The 21,935-nt window shown below is 42.5% G+C and overlaps 1 protein-coding gene across 11 annotated transcripts in view; it reads left to right on the forward strand.

The window, feature by feature from the left end:
* Positions 1-7,979, forward strand: part of ETS1 (ETS proto-oncogene 1, transcription factor) — a 131,142-nt gene extending 123,163 nt beyond the window's left edge. For all 11 annotated transcript variants that reach the window (XM_070489937.1, XM_070489939.1, XM_044751752.2 and 8 more), the window contains 2 exons: positions 3,111-3,229; positions 4,173-7,979. In XM_070489937.1, the coding sequence (XP_070346038.1) occupies positions 3,111-3,229; positions 4,173-4,388 (335 nt within the window). In that variant the 3' untranslated portion in view covers positions 4,389-7,979. The remainder of the gene's footprint in view (positions 1-3,110; positions 3,230-4,172) is intronic.
* Positions 7,980-21,935: the final 13,956 nt, after the last annotated feature.

The following is a 21,935-nucleotide window of genomic DNA, read 5'->3' on the forward strand; positions in this document are numbered from 1 at the left end:
GGAGAAAAGACAAGGACTCACTCTGCCCCCTGGCCATCTACACAGACGTCAGGGGTCAAATACTCACAGAGAAAGGGGAGCAGGGCGTACAGAGCCTGCTTCTCTGACTTTTCAGTTCAGAAAATGACACTGGCAGGAGCAACAGCAAGGAAAATTCTGTCTGAAATTCCTTCCTCTGAGAGCTGGTTGAAGTCCCCTTCTCTGCTTCATGTCCAGTCTCAAGGACAGGAGAATGTAGCGTGCCCTTGGGCCTCCCTCTCAGCGACGTGGGGTGTGCTTGCTGCTCCCTGCCAAGGACCATGACTTGCCTGGCAGAAGAAGCCCCGATGTTTCCTTCCTTTTCCTTGGTATAATTAGCCTCCTTCTCCCCAAAGGGATTTAAAGATAAATAGTGTGAGAGAGGTTTCAGGGTGAATAGTGGGAGGGAGAAATAATGAAGTAACATAGCCTAACCACTGCCACAAGGGGACCGTATAATTGGGCTGGAAATGTCACCTGTGGAGGTGGATGCTGAGGTCACTAGTGGTCAGATGGCCGGGAGAAACATTGGCCATGCAGTGTCCTGGACTGCCATGAGGGGTGGGAAAGACAAGATGATTTTTAAAGCCACGTTCTTTTGTGCGTTGGTTCACTGCAATCAAGCAGGCGGTTTAGATGCCAGCCTCTGAGTTGGTGTTGTGTAGGGGCAATGTAGTGTTGACATGAAGAAGTCGGGAGTCAAACTGCCTAGGTTCCAGTCACGGCCACTCCACTTCTGATCTGAGTGGCCTTGGACAAGTTACATAGCCATGCAGTGTGTCAGTTTTCTGTGCTGTAAAGTGGTGAAAACAAATGCAATAACAATAGCATCTATCCTGTGGAATTACTGTGAGGAGTAAATGAGGTGGCTATAAAGCATCACACAGAGTGTGGCACATAGTAGGTGCACCAGGAATCATAGCTCTTGTACATAGTTTTCTTTGCCTGAGGTCTTAGAGCAACCTGTCTCTCTCTTTTATCTCTGTAGTCTGTGGTCTTGACTCAGGAGAGGACTGTGGACTCCCCGGCTCATGGACATAGTTCGGGGTAGCTGATTTGTCTTTATATGTTTCTCTTCAGGGATCCTGGTGGGTGTAGTCATTTTGCACTTCTTCAGGAAATTTAGTATGTCACAAGCTGTTGCTTTTTCTTACTTTTTTCCACCAGAAATTCCATAGCATTTCTTAATAGAGATTTGTTTTCTTACTCTTGCCCATCAGGATGGTTTCTCATTGGATTCCTCACGTAACCTCACATTTAGTCCTTTGAGCCCAGGCAGAGGGTAGTAGCTGGTAACTTTACTCAGCTCCTAGGAAACTGAAGATGTGTCTGAGTTGTATATTAAATGGTTTTTAACAAGGGATAGCAACAGAGGAGAGTAAGGCTTTACCAGTGTAGCCCTCTGGGGTATGTTAATTTATTTTGTAGGCATTCACTGAATCATTTTGTTCTAGAATATGTGTAAGATATTTCTTGCAAGATAGTTTTAAAGAGCTCAAGATGCATTCTTAGAAGGATGAGGGAGAGATATTTTGTTTTCCATATTTAGCTTGGGGTGTGCCGAGGAGGAGCGCTGGAAACCACCAGTAGGAAGCTATTATTGAAGGAGCGCTTCCTCTGGCTGTCCCATGGTCACGCAGCTCAGTCGCTGTTTCCTCATAGGCGCCCGGGCAGGTTGCGCTCGTGCTGGGAGGCTGAAGGCCGGAGCACCAGACCCAGCACCACCATTTTCTAAGTGTTCCTTGGAGCAAAGTCACGTTACTTTTCTGAGCACCCTTTTTGGCACCAATAGGATGGAAACAGTGAGACCACTTGTGCTTGCCTCTGGAGAGGGGTGGGGAGTGGCTTTTAGGAGCAAACAAAATGATGCATATGAACGTGTCTTGTGGAAATATAAGACAGAAGAAGAGATTACCCTTGTGGATCATAAAGGACATTTATCTTTTAGATTGAGAGGGAATCTAAAAGCTTGTTTCCTATCAACTCTATTTACTTTGGATTAGACAAATTTGAAACTCAGGTTAAGGATTAGGGCCTTGAACAGTCAGGTTTTCCTTTACGAGGTAGAGCATCAGGCTTCCTTCTACACAGACTGGGTCTTTCCGAGTCCCACTCTGTCCACACTGTTCCCGAGATGGTGGTATAAGACACACTGTAACATGTAACAGGCAGCACAGACCCTTGAACCCATGTTTGTCTCCCTGGCTACACCCATAAATGAGACAGGGATAACTGGCAGCATTGTCATTTCTGAATAGAAAGTTAGTCCAGAAGGACATCTACGTGGCTTGAATCCTTTAGCATAAGATAAATTGACTGTCAGAGTATGCCAGGCCTTCCAGAGCTAAGATCTTGGCAGTGTGGGTGGCTAAGACAAGAGAATAGTGCGTGTGTATGTAAGTTAGAATATGCTGAACCCATGAAGAATTTCTGAGATGGTCCTCACCTGACCTCTGAGGATTTCCTGGGTGGCAGGTTAATCCCTCACAAAGTCATGATGCTTTCCTTTCTTATTGTGGGAGCTTGCCTGGGAGTGGCCTGGGAGGACGGCACGGTGGTGGAGAAGAGTATTAGGACCAGAAGAGCATCTCACTTCTATGCCCTTGTTACATCACCTAGGATAGTGATCCTTCCCACTTGCAAATCAGGGACTCCAGAGGAGTGCTTATGAGCTGTGACTTCTGATTGGAGCTGGCAAAAAATTCCTTAGATAATACCTTTCTTACTTCTTCAGGCAAAAACAATGACAGTTTTTGAAAGCACAAAAGATTATGCTGATATTCTAAAGTTTAGGGTAGACCCAGTATTTTCTCTCTAATTTGCATAGCAATAAAAATTAACTGACCCTTAAGTCAATCAAAATATGGCAATTGATATATTGTCTTAAATGCTTTTTTTTGGTAAGAAGTTCTTCACCTTTCAGTGTGTTTGAGCTCATAGCACCTCTTCCAACATTTGTTTTATATGTTGCCTTCATTTTCTCCTGGCTGATGGACTGCGAGAGGAGGGAACCGGAAGTGCTGTGTAATGGGATTAGTCCCTGTGAGTGCTGGGCATCTGGTGTAATGATTCACACTGGCTTGTATTTCCAGGCAGTGGACCAATCCAGCTGTGGCAGTTTCTTCTGGAATTACTCACTGATAAATCCTGTCAGTCTTTTATCAGCTGGACAGGAGATGGCTGGGAATTCAAGCTTTCTGATCCAGATGAGGTAAGAAGGGAGGGACTGGAGAGTCACTGAGGGAGGATGAGAGAGAACTCTGGAAAGGGGTTGTGTGTGCCTGGATGACATTTTCTAGGATTTGAATCCCAGATCTGCCACTTGCTACTTATGTGACCTCAAACAAGTTATGTAGCCTGTCTGAGCCTTTGTTTCATCATTTGGAAAATAGAGAAAATATCTGGGTTGCCCATTTGTTTTCCAAGATTAACTGATATGATGCACATAAAGTGCATGGCACATAGTAGGCCCTTTGTAAATAGGAGTTGGCTTCTCTGACTTAGCACTCTTCCTGACCCTGTGGCTCTGTGAATCTGAAAGGGGTCAGACAATTCAGGAGCCCTGGGAAGATGGGTACAATTGGTTCATTAATTCATTCTTTTATTCAACAAATGCTTATTGAGTGGTTGCTCTGTGCCATGCCCAATTCCGAGGCTAAAAGATGATGAATGAGAGAAAGCATCTCTGTTCTGGCAGACATGAGAAGATGTAGTGCCCCAGGACAGAAAAAATGCTTCCTGTTAATGAAAGGCAGGTATGATTGCAGCCCAGCTCTGTTCCACTCCCTCACATTAGATTTTATGCTTTCAAAGCAAGAACATTCTGCTAATAATGTCGGGAAAGAGGAGAGTCCATGGTGTTGCTTTTCTTATTTTTCAATATCAAAGGCTTTAACTCTATTACATAGAAGTTTCGGGCCACTGTGTTTTCATCAACTTAAAGAATCAATTTGACTGCCATCCTTGCCCACTTCTCGAATATTGGAATTCAGAAGAGAGAGGTCTGAAAAGTATCTTCCATGGACATGAATCTCTAACCATCTTACTTGACATCATGGGTCACCAGGAATGGGTATAGGCATATAAACATATATATTTGGATTATCCTATAGATTTTTACCTCTCCTTTTTATTATCATTTTTTAAAATTTCAGGTGGCCAGGAGATGGGGAAAAAGGAAAAACAAACCTAAGATGAATTATGAGAAACTGAGCCGTGGCCTACGCTACTATTATGACAAAAACATCATCCATAAGACAGCGGGTAAACGCTATGTGTACCGTTTTGTGTGCGACCTGCAGAGCCTCCTGGGATACACGCCCGAGGAGCTCCACGCCATGCTGGATGTCAAGCCCGATGCCGATGAGTGATGGACACCAAAGGGGTTGGGGAAACTCTGCTGAGACATTTCAAAGAACAACCACATCGGTTGGACTCTTAATTTTTAACTGTTATTCTATTTTTAATTTTCCAGAACTCATTTTTTACATTCAGGGGTGGGAGCTAAGTGAGCTGCAGCTATAATCAATTGTGTACAGTTGGAAAAGGAGAGCCAGGACCTGTAGGGTGGGTGGGACAAGAAATTCTTGAGTAAATTTTCAGGAGAGAGAGAAAAGGGTCTTCTTAGGAGCTTGAAGAATTTTGCTTAAGGGAGAAAGAAGCTAATGTATCCAGTCATTTTTTAAAATCATCCTTGAAAAAAATGTCTTGAGTGATGGACCTATTAGCAAAAGAAATTGATGCATCAGGAGTCATGAAACCTATGAAAGGCAATTAATTTCCTTTTGTTTTTAGGTGTGGGAGGGCAAAAAAGAGGGAGGTGGGATAAAACATTTTGTTTGGGGATGCACTAAAAACCAAGGACTATTTACTTTTTACTCTACTTTCAAAACGAAGATGGACTTCCGTGGGGTGGGGCCAAAACTGTTTTTGTGTTAAATTTTATTTTATTAAATTTTGTGCCAGTATTTTTTTTCTTAAAAATCGTCTTAAGCTCTAAGGTGGTCTCAGTATTGCGGTATCATGCAAGTTGGTTTTTATTTGCTGGCTGAGGATTCTGTCACAGTGAAAGAAAACTGTTTATATAGACCCCACTGGAAACGCAAAGGGCTGTCACTGAGATCGGGGATCCCAAATTCATGTGACTTATGTATGAAGGAAAAAATAATGCTGATCTGAGTGCAAGGGAACTGTGCATGTGAATTTCATCTATAATTTAAAGAAGTTATCACACCCTCTACTTATTTGCCATTAGTGAATTCTCGGGGTTTGGACTTAACGTTGAGCTAAGAAGCATTAAGTCTTTGAACTGAATGTATTTTGCAGCCCTGGTTTTGGACCACAGAAAATGTAGGAGCTCTGTTGACACCATGGAAAGGAGATCAAAGGAGGAAGATTGACTTGGTTGTTTATTGGTTCTATGCCTATAACATGTATGACTTGGAATAAAGGCTGTGTGCATGGGCATTACCCCTCAGGTCTCAAGAAATAAGTCCTGAATGCATGTCATTCCGAACTAACACTCTACACTTTCTCCTTTATGTTTTATTTCCCCAGTACCCCACATTTATTGCTTTCCCCCCACTCTGTTATTCAGTAGAGAGAAATGTACAGCTTTCTGATTGATGAGTGAAGAGTAATTGCAGACATGAGACCAGTTGAAGTGTCTGATGAAGCCATTTAGACTTACTGGGTTTTAGGAGCAATGGAAATTAAGGTTGCGTATATGTAAAATGTGGGCTTGGCTGTTTTGGGGAGAAGTGCAAGGCTTTCCTTTGAAGAATTGAGGCTAGTTGAGTTGGATGTCAGGTGAGAGTGTGTATGCAAAGTGAATAGTACAGATGCTGTTAGGTCCTTGTGCTTGGATCTATTATCTTGGCACAGGGCAGGGGAAGGCTAATAATTGCAGAAGAAACAATGACTTGAAGGCAAAGGAAACATAAGGAAAGGAGCTTGAGTGAAGAAAATAAGGTGGTCCATGAGTTATTCGCATATTTGTAGTTCCCCCAAAGCTTAACTACAAATGTAATCAACTGAAGCAGTCGTCTTTCTACTGGTTGTAAAGGGTGATCTGAAAATGGGGTTTTGAGGGGGAATCTAATGTCTAACTAGTGAGGAAAAGTGCCTAATACCATTAGAATCCCCCCACTATAAAGATGCCCGATTGAAAAGATGACGACAGAGGGGCGGCTTTACGGACGTCCGTGAGAGAGGTGGAGAAACATTTAAGATGGGCTTCTCAGGGCTAGCCTTTTGGGCTCCAGCTGAGAAACTGGAAGTACTAACTACCTTCTAGCATATCCTCAAGAAAGTGGATTGTTTACTCCCAGGTCCTCTTGCAGACCCTCAGTTATCAGGAACTTAGCTCTCTGACTCATGAGTTTTCTCATACCGATCAATCGGAGCATCCACTCGGAAAGCAAAGGCAGAATTATCCCAGCTGTGTATTTTGATCTTCTTCTGGATGCAGGTGCCTTAATGAAGCTCTCGAAATATTTTAGGAGCTGCTCAGGGAGTGTTAGGCGGAACTGTTTGGACTACATTGTTTTCTCTTAGATTATGTGATCTTTGTTGGGCACTGACAAAGGTATGTGTGAATGAGCATACGTGTGTGTGCGTGCGTGTGTGTGTGTGTGTGCATGTTTGCAGACATGCAAAACTGCAGCTGAGATAATACCTGGGTTTTCTAGTTAAGTCTTTCCACATTTCAGTAATGGGCGAGAATAGAACCAAGGCCGGGCATCGGTCGTTGCTTGCTGTTTGCAACCAGGCGTAAAATCACTTTCTCAACTCATCAACCTTTCTCATTAAATTTATGCTGAAAACTCCCCTTGTGTGAGTGTGTCTAACTCCATAGCAGAATAGATGTAAGAAAGTGCCTCCTCATGCTCCTCAGCCCGCTTGTTTGCTAAGATGCCCTTTCTCTCTAGTTCCACCGTTTTCAGTATTTGTAGATAATGTATTAGTTAAGACAGCTTTGTCAATCTGGCCAGATGCTTTTTCTCCTTCTGTCCAAAGGCCAGAGACCATCCCAGGAAGAGTGGTGGGTGGTTTATACACTGGAAATGTAGCAGAATTGTTGCATTTATGCTTTTTAAAAACACATGTTAACTTCAGAGGAAGGATGGGCAAATCTGGTTTAGCTGGGTGAAACCCTTATTTTCCTGGAGATGCCTTACCCCATGGCGGTTTTGGCTGTAGGGTTCAGGGTTACTTTTGTTGCCCTCTCCATTCGGCGGAGGGACTGCCCTACACAGAGCCCTGGTCTTGTGGCTGTGGGGATTGGAGGTAGCATTCAAAGATCAGATGTGCTTTTCCTCACTTTGGAGACAAACACTCTGGGTTTTAGAGCATTAACCTGCCTAATCTTCATGGTGAAAATTACACCTTCTCTATTCTAGTCATGCTGTGCATGCTGCTGTCTCTGTTGGGGTCTATATAAATGTGTTGAAATGGTATCTACATTCCAAAGAAGTTTCAAGGAACCATAAATATATGTACACGTATACATATATAAAATATATATATAAAAATGAAATTATCTCTATCAGGAATACTGCCTCAGTTATTGAACTTTTTTTAAGAATACTTTTTTTTTAAGCTGAGAAGTATAGGGGTGAAAAAGATGTTATATTGTGTTTGACTATTTTCCAACTTGTATTTTCATATAATTTATATTTTTTAAAAGCTGAAAATTTAAAAGCAAGATGAAAAAAGGAAAAGCAGGTGCTTTTTAAAAATCAGAACTGAGGTAGCTTAGAGATGTAGCGACGTAAGTGTCTATGTGTTTTTTTTTAAAAAAATGCAAAAAAATTTCTTATGGGGGAGTTTTTTGTTTGTTTATTTTAGTAGCTGATGCTGGCACATCATTTTGCTGGAGAGTTTTTTATATACTGTAGCCTGATTTCATATTGTATTTTAAACTGTGTGAGATTAAAAACAAAGAAATTCATTCATAACAATGTGGGTTTGACTCGCTTCTTTTCTGTCTGGTTCGTGTGTGAAAGCAGGACAAATAACCAGCCAGAGGCAAGCACAGGAGGGAACACGGTTCAGTCTTGCTGATATCGCTAGCTTGGGACCATTTTAGATAAAGATTTCCAAATAAATTGAGAACTATAATCAGAATATAAGGAAGTATAATCTAATACCCCAGTTATTGAATGTAGAGTGTCATCCTTTGTGGAATGTCCCTGGCCTTGTCATACCTCATTTTGTTCATGTCTGAAGGATTAAGAGCCATGTGAAGAAAATTTTTAATGACTTGGCAGATAAACATTTGATCCCAAACTGGCTGAAGTTCCTGATATTAATAGAGAAATTTGAACATCTTTAGTCAATATTCTGGACAGGAACAGTATTCTTGTTTCTTCTTCTGATACTAATTTTGCTCTGTGCCAGTTTGAACCCATCACATCCGTCTCCTTGGCCCCAACTCTTTTACTGGAGCTGAAAATTGGGAAGGATAATATCTGTCAGAACCCCCAGCAGCTCACGTCATGAGTGAAATCATATTCGTAAGTGCTTTGGGGAAGAGTGCTTAGGAACACATCCTGCATGGTGCTTTTCTCTTGTTGAAACTGTAGAAGGTGGATGTTTTTAATTAACACCAGCATTTGCAACACAAATCCCAACTCACAGCTGGAAAGAGAAGTTTTGCTGAATTGTTCACAAAGAGAGCTCTGTTTTTGGAAAATCTGTTTCTTCAGGCCTGGAGCTTGAGGTTTGCTGAGTGCACATTAAATACCGACTGTGTGGTCTAGTGGTCAGGGAGCTGGACTGGCCGCGAGGGGGGTTCTGGGTCCTACATCGCAGTCGAGCCGCCACCACTCACTGGGAGACTTGGGGAAGATGGCTTGAGGTCTTTTATTTTTTAGTCTTCAGCTGCAAACCTGGGTAAAGCCACAATTCCTGAGCCAACCTGAAGCCACATCTGCGCTATTCTCCCCCTGAATAAACAGTACACAGAGAATAGGTTTCTGCCTCAGTCAAGGATTTGGTAGGAGAGCTTCCCTTCAGTGCCAAGTTGCTGTTATCCCCCAAACTATCTGATTTAATGCTGACCAGGTAAAAAGTTACAAGATAGGCTTGAATGAAATCAGCTTAGACTGCTGTTTCTCAAACTTGGAGCTAGAGTTTAGCTGGGGAACTCTCAGACAGCTGGGCTTTGGTGCTCTCTCTTCATGTTGCTGCTGAGACCACCATATTGCAGCTGTGATGGTGGGAGCTGGGGAGAGGTAGTATCTTCTAAAACAGCTGCAGGGTTTGAGGGAATGGGTAGGGTGAGGATAGAAGGAGACACAAGGAAAACAGGAGCCGTTCAAAGAAGCTGGTGGTCAAAAATCGATAGATGTGACAGGCTTCCGGGAGGTTGTGGGATGAAGTGATTGCCCGAGGCTAGTCTGGCCTACCACCGCTTTGGCTTTGGAGTAAGCTACAGCACCTATGCCCCCACCCAAAACAATTGAGCAACAGAGCTTTCCTGTATAATCAAGTACAACTATTTTAAACTAAAAAGGAGGAGGATTGTGATTTGTGCTTTGGGTAAAATGAGGCAGGCGGTGTAGACTAGAGGTTTCACACGGCTGACTGTGGGCTGCTTCTGTGCCATAGAGATGTTCAGTTTGGCGTTCACAGTGTTGGGACTCACGTGTGCAGCGCTAGTGAACAATGGGCTGCAGTAGGGTCATGGGGTCTTCGAATTCTGGCATTCCTTTACAGGACACTGAGTAAAAGATGCCCCCTCTAGATGAACACGAATCTCCTATTTAGTTTCTAGTAGGTCAGCCCCAACACTTACATTCCTGCCAAGTCTCTGTAGAGTTTGGCTTTGTGACCCCTGTGAAGATATCTCTCCACATTCCATGTTTACTTGGCATGAAACTCTTTTATTCTAGAACCGACAGTGGAAGAAAGTACAAGAGGTCATCAGGTTCATCAGAACCATCTGACTTCTAAGCCGTTGTCTTTTCCGTGATGCCGTGTTGCCACCCAAGAACTCTGAAAGGTCTCCTTTGGTGATGGCTGGTTGATGGCTCACCATCTGCGGGAACCACAGCCCTCGTTACTAAGAGGCACACTTCATTCGCCAAATATAGGACGACAGTCTTCTTTCAGAAGGAAGCTTTTCCACTTCCACAGCTCTTTCCAATCCCTCCTTTCCCCAGTGGCTGCTCTGGGAAGGTGGTTTGTGGTGCAGTTCCAGTTGTACAGAGGCCTTTCTCTAGCTCAAATATAGAGATACTTGACCCTCCAAGAAGCTAGTCCAAGGACCTGGCCAATGCCATTTTATGGGTATACTGGCTCAGTGTATTGCCGGTGGTTCACTGCTCTTTGGGATCCCTCCGTGCTAGGAGAATCCTCACCTAAGAACAACAAATAACAGAAGAGAAATGCACTTTCCTGGCACAGCTTGCAATGAAGCAGAGATTTAAGGAGTCTGAAAGAAGCAGGTGCTGATCACTTGGTGAATTTAAAAGGCTTAAACTTGAGGAAATAACATTTATTGAGAATTTAGAATTCCAAGTATGGGTAAGCTGGCTCTGGCCTCTCTGCTGCTTGATTGGTGCCATTTCCTGTTTTACTCAATGTTCCAGTCCCTTTCCGTTTTCCATTTTCCTGGAAAAAGCTTCTATCCTGGGAAAGCCAGTTTCATTCAGTCACTGGGTGTATCTCAATGTGCCAATGCCTGAAGTAAAGATAGTGACAATCACCTGCCCATAGTGACACTAGAGAGTCCACAACGACCAGGTCTCATGACACGCTACGCAACACCCAGAGCCCTTTGAGTTTACAGTCCCGTCTCTAATCTCTCGTCCCTGCCCTTCAAGCTCTAGTGGCCTCTCAGCCACAGCATTTTTACAGGGCTTTGATGTCAGGGCCACTCTGGTCGCTCCATGTGATGTGACAGAGAGGAGCAGTGATATTTTCAGCAATCACTTGTGGGAATTACCTAGGATCGAGAGAGAGCCATGACCTCCCTGCCCATTCCACACTGTCGGCATGTGACTTTTCTTATACCCTTTCACTGCTGGGCCCTCACATGTGCCTGGAAATGGTAAGTGACTCGAAGAGATGGCAACAGACTTCGTCAGTCTAGCAAATTGATAATGACAATTGGCTTTGACCTGGGATTGACTTTTTGAAGCCAGAATATTCCAAACGTTAGAGAAGAGGTGACATGAGAACTTCAAAAAGGCTTTGGGAATTGTGTAGTGCTCATATGAACTGGTCGCTGCTCTTACAGATCTCAGGGGAAAGCAAGTTCAAAACGTTAAGAGGGATTGAATTGGGGAAGCCTTTCTGCTAGTCTACTACTCAAGTGGACCAATCTTGTCCACTTGTTCTGGTTTCCATGGTAATAAGAAAGTTTGCAAATATAGTGCAACCAATGTACCTGTAATCTGGGATGTTCACAGAGGAAAGGTAAGGGTGATGGTAGAGACGATGACCAGTGCTTGGAGGGTAATAGATGTCTCATTCAGGTATCTGTTTTCTCTGTGGTCAGTTGTTTATGGCGATAGGATAGAGCTGTGCACTTGAGCCCAAGGGGTTTAAAGTATTTTCTTCAATGACTGATCTCAGGCCACTGGGTGGCGGAAGGTGGGGTGTGGGGGAACTCATCAGGGTGTGGCTGGGAGGCTGTATAAACTCTGGGCTCAGGCTTCTTGTTCAGGAGCAAGTAGGGGAAGCAGGTGGGCCACTTGCATGATGGTGAGGCATGTTAGCTGCTTTTGGGATCCATGTGTGCAGCCTCTTTGAAATCTTAGAACAGATCCCTGATCACAAATTCCAAATAGCCTTCTTTGTGACCACAAGTAACAAGCAAAAACCCGAAGCCCAGCTAACGAAAACTGAATTAAAACAAGGGTGACCATATATTCTGGTGAACCTGAGACAGTCTCAGTGTTCACTCATTGTCCTGGCATGATTATTCATAGCAGTGCCTTCTACTTCCATGACACTTTACGCTGCCTCCTTATAAAACCCATTAACGGCCTAGAAGTTGATGAGTAGAAGAGCAAAGACCATAATTCTAACTTCTTTGTTTTAGAGTCAAAAGAGACTTTAAAGATTATCGAGTTCAACCTCTTCAATTAGGCATGTATGAACTTGAGGTCCAGAGAGGCCAAAGGACTTGCTCAAAGTCACTCCATCAGTGAAAGAACTGGTGCTAGAATATGGACCTGACTCTCCCTGTGTCCTCCCAGCCCCATCCCTCTTCCTCTACTATATTGAATCTCATTCAATTTCCAGGCAAAGCATCCTAGTTTAAAGTTGACCCCAGTTAATTCAGAATTGATTGTGACAATTATTTCTATTAGTTCTGATGGATTCCAACAATCTGCTATATGCTGATGTTCAGGTTGGGAATGGGAGACTAAGAAAGGTGCAAAGTCTCTGAGGTCACAGTTCATGGGACTATAGGATGTTGTAGCTGGAAGGGATCCTACAGGATGACACTAGCAAACAAATTTATTCAGGTAACAAACACTCATTGAACTCTTGCTGTGTGGTTGGCACTGGACTCAATAATAAGGACATCATAAGGGAAGATAGACGTCACTTTTCCTTTACTCTGCTTTTAGTGAGTTAAGGGTTATAGACAAGTAAAGGGAGAATTACTATCCAGTGTAATAATAGTATGATTTGACACCTAGGAGGAGCATCTAACCTGGAGGAATTTATATCCTAAAGGGGAGAAGCAGCTAGCTAGGTGGAAAGGGAAAGAGATTCAGGTGGAAGCCTAGAGGTGAGAAAGTTCACGAACTGATAGAGAGATTGGAGGTAGTTTTGTGAAACCTGAGCACGAGGTGAAACAGAGTCACGGTGGGAAGCGAGGAGGGGGAGAGTGGAAAGGAGATGTCAGGGCTTTGTGGGCCTTGTGAAGAGTAAGGTAGAGCCCTGAGAATCTTCCCACAGGCTAAGTCTGTCTGATGATGATCCAGTCTGTGCTTAGAGAGATCATTCTGGCTGTAGAGCAGAGAAGAGATTAGAGGGGACAAGAATGGAGACAGGAAGACCAGCTGGAGAATGGTCTCATTTGCTCAGAAAAGAATCCTCCAAAAGAATCAGCAGTAAGCAAATCAGAAAGGTATTTAGGAGGAGGAATCACCAGGATTGGATGATTGGTTGGTGTGGACGGGTGGTGGGCCACTGTGTTAGGTCCAGGACTTGAGGTGGTATGCAAAGATGGCTGTGACAGTTCTTGTCCTTGGTCATAATGTCATCAGAGTAGGGATCTTAGATCTGGGAAGAATCTTAGACATAAAGTCCAATCCTGTCATTGTGTGGGTAAGGAGTATAAGGTAAGAGCGTTTTGGTAACTTGTCTGAGATCACATTGCTAACTGGTATCAGAGGCAAAATAGGCTCCTGGGTGTAGTGACTCAAGGCCAATCCTACTATCTGGTGAGGGTCGAGGGTTTGTTCTTCCAAACACAGGCAAGAAATAGTTCATCTCTTCTCTCTCTTCCTTCTGCCTTCCCTCCCTCTCTCCATTATTCCCTCCTTCCCTTCCTTCTTTCCTTCCTCTGGGGACAAGAGCTATTTAGCTTACAAATGGATGTGACAGGCCTCCCTGCATGACTTACAAAGGCTGTCTCTTCTCATCAGGGTGCTAATCTCTCCCTGGAGCCCTGGACACCTGCCTCCACCCCAGGCTGCAATTGGAAGAGAAAGAGAAGGTGCTCATTTCTCTGCTCCAGCTGCCTGCCCCTAGCCTCCCAGAGAGCTGTCTGAGTCCCACTTGCTGAGTGGTCTCTGCACATTATTCCAAGAATCCTACTTGGGGCATGGGAAAGAGCAGGTGTCTGTTTGACCAGTACTGTTATAGCTTCTATTCCCAACTCAGCATTTCTTGCCATCCCTGTCTTGGTCTCGTACCTCTTCTCCCAGACTGACAGCCACCTGCTTTTTTTTTCCCCCCAGTCTTTCTATTATTCCACTCTTTGGTGATTCTTCCTTTCTCTTTCTCATCAATTCCCTTTATTCTCCATCTGAGTTTCCTCTCTTTGTCTCTCATATATTATATCCTAGAAAGGAGACGTGATAGGCTGAAGAGAAGAGGCAGTGACGTTTAAGAGTGCGGACTCTGATGCTAAACAGCATGGTTTTAAATCCCGGCCCTGCCACTTATGAATTGTGTGACCTTGGGAAAGTTATTTAACCTCTCTGTGCCTCACTTTCTTCATCCATAAAATAGGGATAATAGTACCAACGTCGTAGGATTGATATGGTGATTGCCGATTAATATATGCTGGTGCTTGATACACAGTAAGTGTTACGTAAATGGGAGCTATTAGTAAATCTGAAACTATAGCTCAAGAAAGCCTTTTTCTCCCTTCTTTGAGAACCGTTTTTTCTCCTAGATTCCTCAGACAAGGAAAAGACTTCAGCATTCAGGGCCAGGTCTCTAGAGGGCCTGTCTGAAGAGAGAGGAGCGTCTGTTCCCTGCCGCCCCAGCCCTCGGCCAGGACTCTGGGTGCCAGGCCTCCCTGCCTGCTGTGGGCCCTGCTTGCTATTGCAGCTGCAGGTGGGCAGAACGGCTGGCTCAGAGCGTGGAAAGGCGAATGCTGTTCCGGCCAGCTCCAGGACTCAGCATTTTCCACTACTCCTTGCTCTGTTTGTTTTCCTCTTTGGGCTCCCCCCGCTGAGTGGGGATTTCTGAATGATGTCCAACAGCAACGTTGGACCTGCCCAAAGTCCTCTCCCACTGCCGAACTCCCAGCCCTCCTCTTGTCTCCTCCTGTTGGCAGGCAGAAGGAAGTGGGGCCCGGCTGGCCCATGCAGAAAGCTCGCACACAAAGTGCCATTGTACGGGGCTGGTCTGTGGGAGACAAGTGAAAGGGATTTCAAAATCAACGGCAAGTTATTTTTATCCGTGGAAGGGCTGAAATGCCTTTATTTTCCATCTTGGAAAACAAACCTTAAGGGATCATTGTGCTGCAGAGTGTGTTTTCATTTACTCTGGTATTCAAGTATTCTGGAGAGAGGCTTCTGACAGACCTGGACTCAGAAAGGATGAAATCTAGAAACCCAGGCTTTTGCAGCTGATGTGGCCCCTCCTCCAGGATGGAGTCTGCTGGGGATGCTCAGAGCCTGTTGCCAGTGCCGTCTTCAAGCCCTAGAGCTTTTCTCCTGTCAGCGATCTGAGCCCCCACTTTGGTCCTCCTGAGTCATCACCTTCTTGGCCCCACCCCTCCGATCCCAAAGGTCTTCACTGGCTGCTGTTCTCATCCAAACCCTCAGCCTTCTGTCTCTGAGCGGGGTCCAGCTCAGGAATATCGTGTCAGCTTTCTTCCAGGGCAGGGGTCTCCCAAGTGGGGAGTGCGCGCTCCAGGGATAGCACAGAATACGAGGTGGGGTATGGGAGGAAAGCAGTAGAACTTGTATTCGTGTTTATTTTTAGTCTAAGAATAGGAAATACGTTTGTTTTTTTACTGATATTAACATGCATATTGACCCTGATGCCTTCAGTCTTTCCGTCATATTCAGAGCCCTGTCGGGAAAGCGGGAATTGCGCAATGCGGAAGGAAGTCTACACTGCTGCTCTTATTTCTCTTTTTGCGTTTAGTACATTATGGTCTTTTAAGGTCTACATATATACAGTGAGTAGATTTACAAACCAGATTATCTAATTTTAACCAAATAACCCTAGAAAGATGGACAAGTGGCTTACAATGTTTCCTGGAATGAAACTGTGGATTGCGCACAATAGGAACAATTCAGGCTCAAGAAGACAAGAACAAAAGCCAGATTACTTCTTCCACTCCTTGAACAATTTGTCAGCCATACAGGGAGATTAAAATAACAATGTTTAATTAGATTTGGCCAAAAAAAAATTCCAAATTATCAACACTATGTTAAATATAAATTTACATCCATTGTCATTAATGATGATTAGTGCTCTGTGGTATTATGTTGTCAATCAATGCTAATAGATGTTAGCTAGTGCATCTAATTGATAAATAAATATGCCTATATTGGAGGTGGTGCTTAAAAATATTTACTAATGGGGCTGTAGGGTCAGAAAAAACTTTGAAAGGACTGCTCTAAAGGAATGTTTGCTGTGGGCCTAAAGATTTCTGCTTATGGTGGGGAAAGTTCAAGATTTGCAGTCAATTAAAATTGCAGTTTAATTCTAACTCTGTCATTTAATAAACTACATGACTTTGGGAATACATGTAATTTCTCTGAGTCGCAGTTTTTACAAAATCACGATAATAGTTGCCTCACAGGTCTATTTTGAGGATCAATGAAATAATTCATGGTAAGCGATAGAACAGTGCTTAACATGTAGTAAACGCTCCAGAAAGGTTTTGCCTTTCCCATTTTACCTTGCTTTTACTGGGAAACTAGGCAAGATCAGAGTGTTCAAGACGGAGCTCGTTCTCTACAGAATCCCACTATCGATCCTTAGAGAGCTTTCCTTGGTGGCTGAGGCGGTAAGCTTATGTTTCCCGACACTCACTGATTGGCTGGTCTTGGCTCTAAGAGGGGAGAAGGTTTGAGTGTGCATGTGTTTAAAAACCTCTCTGGGTAGGCCTTCCTGGTGGCTCCCTAACAAGTGTACAATAAATGCTTGTGTGTTCATTTTAGTCCAGTTCCCAGCAGACCATTTTTTTGCGTCAGAAGGTATAACACAGTAGTGCCACAATTGACAGTAATTAGCCCCCTATGATGCAACTCAGCCAAAGGTCTCAGAAGTGAATGGGCCATGGAAACAAGGAAGCCCCCATTGGGCCTGGGGCCTGGCCTTTGGAAGAGGATGTTGCACAGCCAAGCTGTGTTATAAAAGAGGCAGTGTGTGTTGGGGTGCTGTGGGGAGTGAGGCTCAGTTCTTCTGCTTCCTCTTCCGAGCTCCCATTTTGCACACTAAGATTTGCCATGAAGGATGATGAAGCCATTAAAATGTGAGAGCCATAATTTTCCTACTAACTCTCATGCATGACTGTTGCTCAAACTAGAATTTAGATTATCTTATTGAAGTCATATGCTACCTTTGAGAGAACATAGACCAACTTGTACACATGGAGGCCGCTCACTTGTCAGACCCCCATTCTAAACAGAGCTTCAGGTCCAAGTCTTAATCCCTTGCCCCCTTGCACTTGGACCTCGGAGAGCTTTTTGGAAGTCAGAGATTCCATTTCAAGCCCTAAGAAAGTGATTAATGAATGTTTCATTCAGAGTTCTAAGCTGGGAGATGCAAGAGACTGCAAATGAGGTTTTGAAACCCCTGCATTCAAAGTATGTTGTCAATATTGAAAGAGACTTGCTTCGCAAAGAAGCAGCCCCCAGGGGAAGGTGGAGTGTGAGCTGGTATGATCTGAACACAGGTGACAAGGAAACTGCTCTCTGGGTGACCTCACTGGTGTGCTCTCCCACAGCCCATTCCAGACAGGTGACCGACCTGTGAGTCAGGCTCGCCTGGGTAGGAGGTAGCTGATATAGAGACTACACCTATTCCTGTAACCTGACAGCCTTGACCCTTGGCCTCTGAGGGGTTATTCCATCTGGGGACAAAGCAGCCTTTGTCCTTATAAGCTGCCCACAGGTTGTAAGGAAGGAATATATTCCTTTCCTCTCCTACCACCTGCCATGCAGGGTGGAGAGCTCATGGATTTTCTCTAGGCCACCGACTTCTTTTTTTAATCTCAGCTCAGACTTCCTTGAGTTTCAGATTAACTATACCTGGTTCATGACTCTGCTTTCACGAATAATTCACTTTGTCTTTTTCTCTTTCTTTTTTCCTGGTTTTTCTCTCTAAATCCTCCCAGTATATAGCTGTATATTTTAGTTGTGTGTCCTTCTAGTTGTGGCATGTGGCAAGCAGCCTCAGCATGGCCTGATGAGCAGTGCTGTGTCCGAGCCCAAGATCTGACCCAGAGAAACCCGGGGCTGCCAAAGCGGAGCGCATGAACCTAACCACTGGGCCAAGGGGCCAGCCCCTCACTTTGCCTTTTTAAGAGTGAACTCCTAGAGCCCATTGTGACAATTCCTAAGCCGGTAGGCAGTGATACATTTCTGGGGCTTTTTCATCCTGCCAAGTACTCTTTACTCTCTGAACTTCAAAATTCCATCTCAGGGGCTTAATTTTCTTTTTTGAATCCAAACTTGGACTTCAGAAGTAGGCAGACCTAAGGTTGATTTGGAGGACCTTTGAGGCGTAACAACTTGTCTGAACCACCATTCCTCTTTTTCAAATGGGATAATACCTACTTCATAGAGCTGTTACATTGATCAAATGGAATAATGTAATAGAGTGCCTTTTAAAGGACCTGATACATAGCAAATGCTTGATAAGCATTAGTTTCCTTTCTTTGATCTATTCCATAAGGTGGAGAGTCCCCACAAATACTTTAAATTTTTAAAATAATATTAGTTTTATTTATTTTTTGAAAAGTTGTGTATTCACTGAAAATTTAGATAACACTGAAAAATATTCAGAAGATAATAAAAAATCACCTTATATTCTTCACGATTGAAATTTCAGTATAAATTATCTCAGAATTTCTATACATACACATATATTTGATACTAAACATGCTTTTTTATTCAGGTAAAATTTACATACAGCAACATGCACAGATCTTAATTGTTCAATTTGACGAATCTGTGTAAGCAACACCTCAGAAAATTTGCATCTTTACCCCCTGTAGGCAATCACTATTCTTATTTCTAGTACCATAGGCCAGTTTTGCTAGTTCTTGAACTTCATAATTCATGAGGCATTGGGTAGAGTACTGAGAAAGATTTTGCATCAGTCATGGAACAAAATTAGCCCTAGACTAAATACTGTTCTACTCCTGCCTAATGAAGCTTAAAAGCAAGACTCAAAAGGGTCAAACTATTTCCAAGTAACTTCACTCAAGGATATTTTTAGGGATATAAAAATATCCAGCAGGGACCAGCTCCATAGCCGAGTGGTTAAGTTCGTGTGCTCTGCTTTGGTGGCCCAGGGTTTCACTGGTTCAGATCCTGGCTGTGGACATGGCACCACTCATTAGGCCACACTGAGGTAGTGTCCCACATGCCACAACTAGAAGGACCCACAACTAAAATATACAACTATGTACTGGGGGGATTTGGGGAGAAAAAGCAGAAAATGAAAAAGAAGATTGGCAACAGTTGTTAGCTCAGGTGCCAATCTTTAAAAAAAACAATCCAGCAAATCCAATGTATGGCATCCAATAAAAAATTACCAGGCATACCAAAAAGCAGAAAAATATGACCCATAATGAGAGGAAAAAACCAGTTAGTTGAAAATTTCCCAGAAATAACACAGATAATGGAATTAGTACACAAGGATGTTAAAAGAGAGTAACAATTTCACATGTTCAAATATCTCTAGGAAAGACTGAACATGGTGAGTAGAGATATGGAACATATTAAAAAAAGACCCAAGTCAAACTTCTAGAGTTGAAAGTTATGAATGAGATGAAAGATACACTGGATGGGATTGATGGCAGATTTAACACTGCAGAAGAAAAAATTAGTGAACTTGAAGGCATAGCAATAGAAACTATCCAAAATAAAGAATGTAGAAAAGAAAGACTGAATGGAAAATGAGCAGAGTGTCAGTGAGCTATGGGACAACTTTGTGTCTGAATAAGCATGTAACTGGAGTCCCCAAAGGGGCAGGAACTGTGATAGAAAAAAATATTAGGAGAATCACTAATGACTGAAATTGTTCCAAATTTGACTAAAAGTATAAACTCACAGATCCAAGTGGTAGAAGCCTAACAAACCCCAAGCCCATGAAACTTGCAAAACAATTTTATGCCAAAGCACATCATAATCAATTGCTCAAAACCAGAAGAAATCTTAAAGGTAACTGGAGAAGAAAGACATTACATATGGAAGACAAAAACTAGGAAAGGCAGCAGATTGCTCATTAGGAACAATGCAAGCAAGAGCACCGTGCACAACATCTTCAAAGTACAGAAAGAAAAACATCAGTTAACCTAGAATTCTATACCCAGTTAAAATATCTTACCAAAAAGCAAAGGCAAAACAAAGACTTTTTCACATACAAAATACTGAAGGATTTTTATCACCAGGAGAGGTGCACAATAAGAAATCATAAAGTATATCCTTCAAGCAGAAGGAAAATGATGCCAGATGGAAATCTGGTTACACACAATAGAATCAAGAGCTTTAGAAATGGCAATTATGTGGGGAAATATAAAAGATTTTTTCCTTATTATTTAAATATCCTTAAAAGAAAATTTATTGTCTAAAATACACATAAAAACAATAAAGTGTGGATCCATTACATATAGAAATAAAATCTATGACAACAGGAGTGCAAAGTTCTGGAGACAGAACGGAAGAATATTGTTGTGATTTTTTTTAATACATGTGAAGTGTATAATGTTACTTGAAGGCTGACTGTAATAAGTTCAAGACATATTCTATAAACCCCAAATCAATCATTAAAATAATACAACGAAAGAGACAAAATGAAATAATAAAATATATACAATTAATGTAAAAGAGAGTATAAAGAGAGGGGGAAGGGAACAAAAACAGATGGAACAAACAGAAAAAAATAGCCAGCTGGTAAATTTAAAACCAACCATATACATAACCATATTTTTCTGACAGAGATGTCAGAGTGATGAAAAGAAAGACCAGGGGCTGGCCCGGTGGTGTAGTGGTTAAGTTCGTGCACTCTGCTTCGGTGGCCAGAGTTTCACTGGTTTGGATCCTGGGCACAGACCTACACACCACTCATCAAACTACATTGTGGCAGCATCCCACACACAAAATAGAGGAAGATTAGAACAGATGTTAGCTCAGGGACAATATTCCTCACCAAGGAAAAAAAAAAGAAAAGAAAGACTCAACTATATGTTACCTACAACGATGCACTTCAAATATAAAGATACAAATAAGTTAAAGCTAAAGGATAAAAGATGGTATACAATGTTAATACTAGTCAAATTAAAGCCAGAGTGGCTATATTAATATAAAAAAAGGTGGATTTTAGAAGGAAGAATATTACCAGGGATAAAGAGGGTCATTTAATAATGATAAAGTGGTCAATTCACCAAGACGATATAACAATCCTGAGTGTTTACGCACCTAATAACTGAGCTTCACTACACGAGACGAAAACCGATAAACTAAGGGGAGGAACAAGCAAATCCACAGTTACAGTCAAAGATTTCAATCCTTGACAGAAAATATAGACAGAAAGGCAGCAGGTATCTAGAGGTTTGAATGCCACTATTAGTCAAATTGACTTAATTGCCAATCATAAAGCGCTGCACCCAACAACAGCAGAATACACTTTCTGTTCAAGTATCAGGGAAAGATTAAAGATTTACTAAGATAGACCACATGTTGTGTTATAAAACAAATTTAATAAATTTAGAAAGAGTCAAGTCAGAAAATCTGTTGTATAACCACACGGAATTAAAGTAGAAATTGATATCAGAAGATAGCTGAAAAATCTCCAAGTAGTCCCAAGCTAATGTTCATAAATAACTCATGGGTCATAGAATAAAGAGAGAAATTGCAAAGTATTTTGAACTGAATGAAAATGGAAACAACGCTAAAAAAATGTGGATTCAAATAGTACTTAAGGACACATTTATAGCACAAAAGGCATTATATTAGAAAAGAAAAAAGGCCTTGAATCAGTGAACTCAGCTTCCACCTTAAGAAACTAGGAAAAGAAAAGCAAATGAAACCTAAAAGAAGTCAAAGGAAAAAACACAGAAAGATCAGAGCCAAAATCAATGAACTAGAAGATAGAAAAACAATAGAGAAAAATCCATGAAATCAAGAGATGGTTCTTTGAGAAGAGCATTAAATTAAAATCAGTAACCTTCTATTGAGAACTGAGCAGGGAAAAAAAAGATGTGAATTGCTGGTATCAGGAATGAGAAAGCTGGTGTAGCTAGTTTCTAA

Source organism: Equus asinus, chromosome 20 (assembly GCF_041296235.1).
Source record: "Equus asinus isolate D_3611 breed Donkey chromosome 20, EquAss-T2T_v2, whole genome shotgun sequence".
NCBI lineage: Eukaryota > Metazoa > Chordata > Mammalia > Perissodactyla > Equidae > Equus > Equus asinus.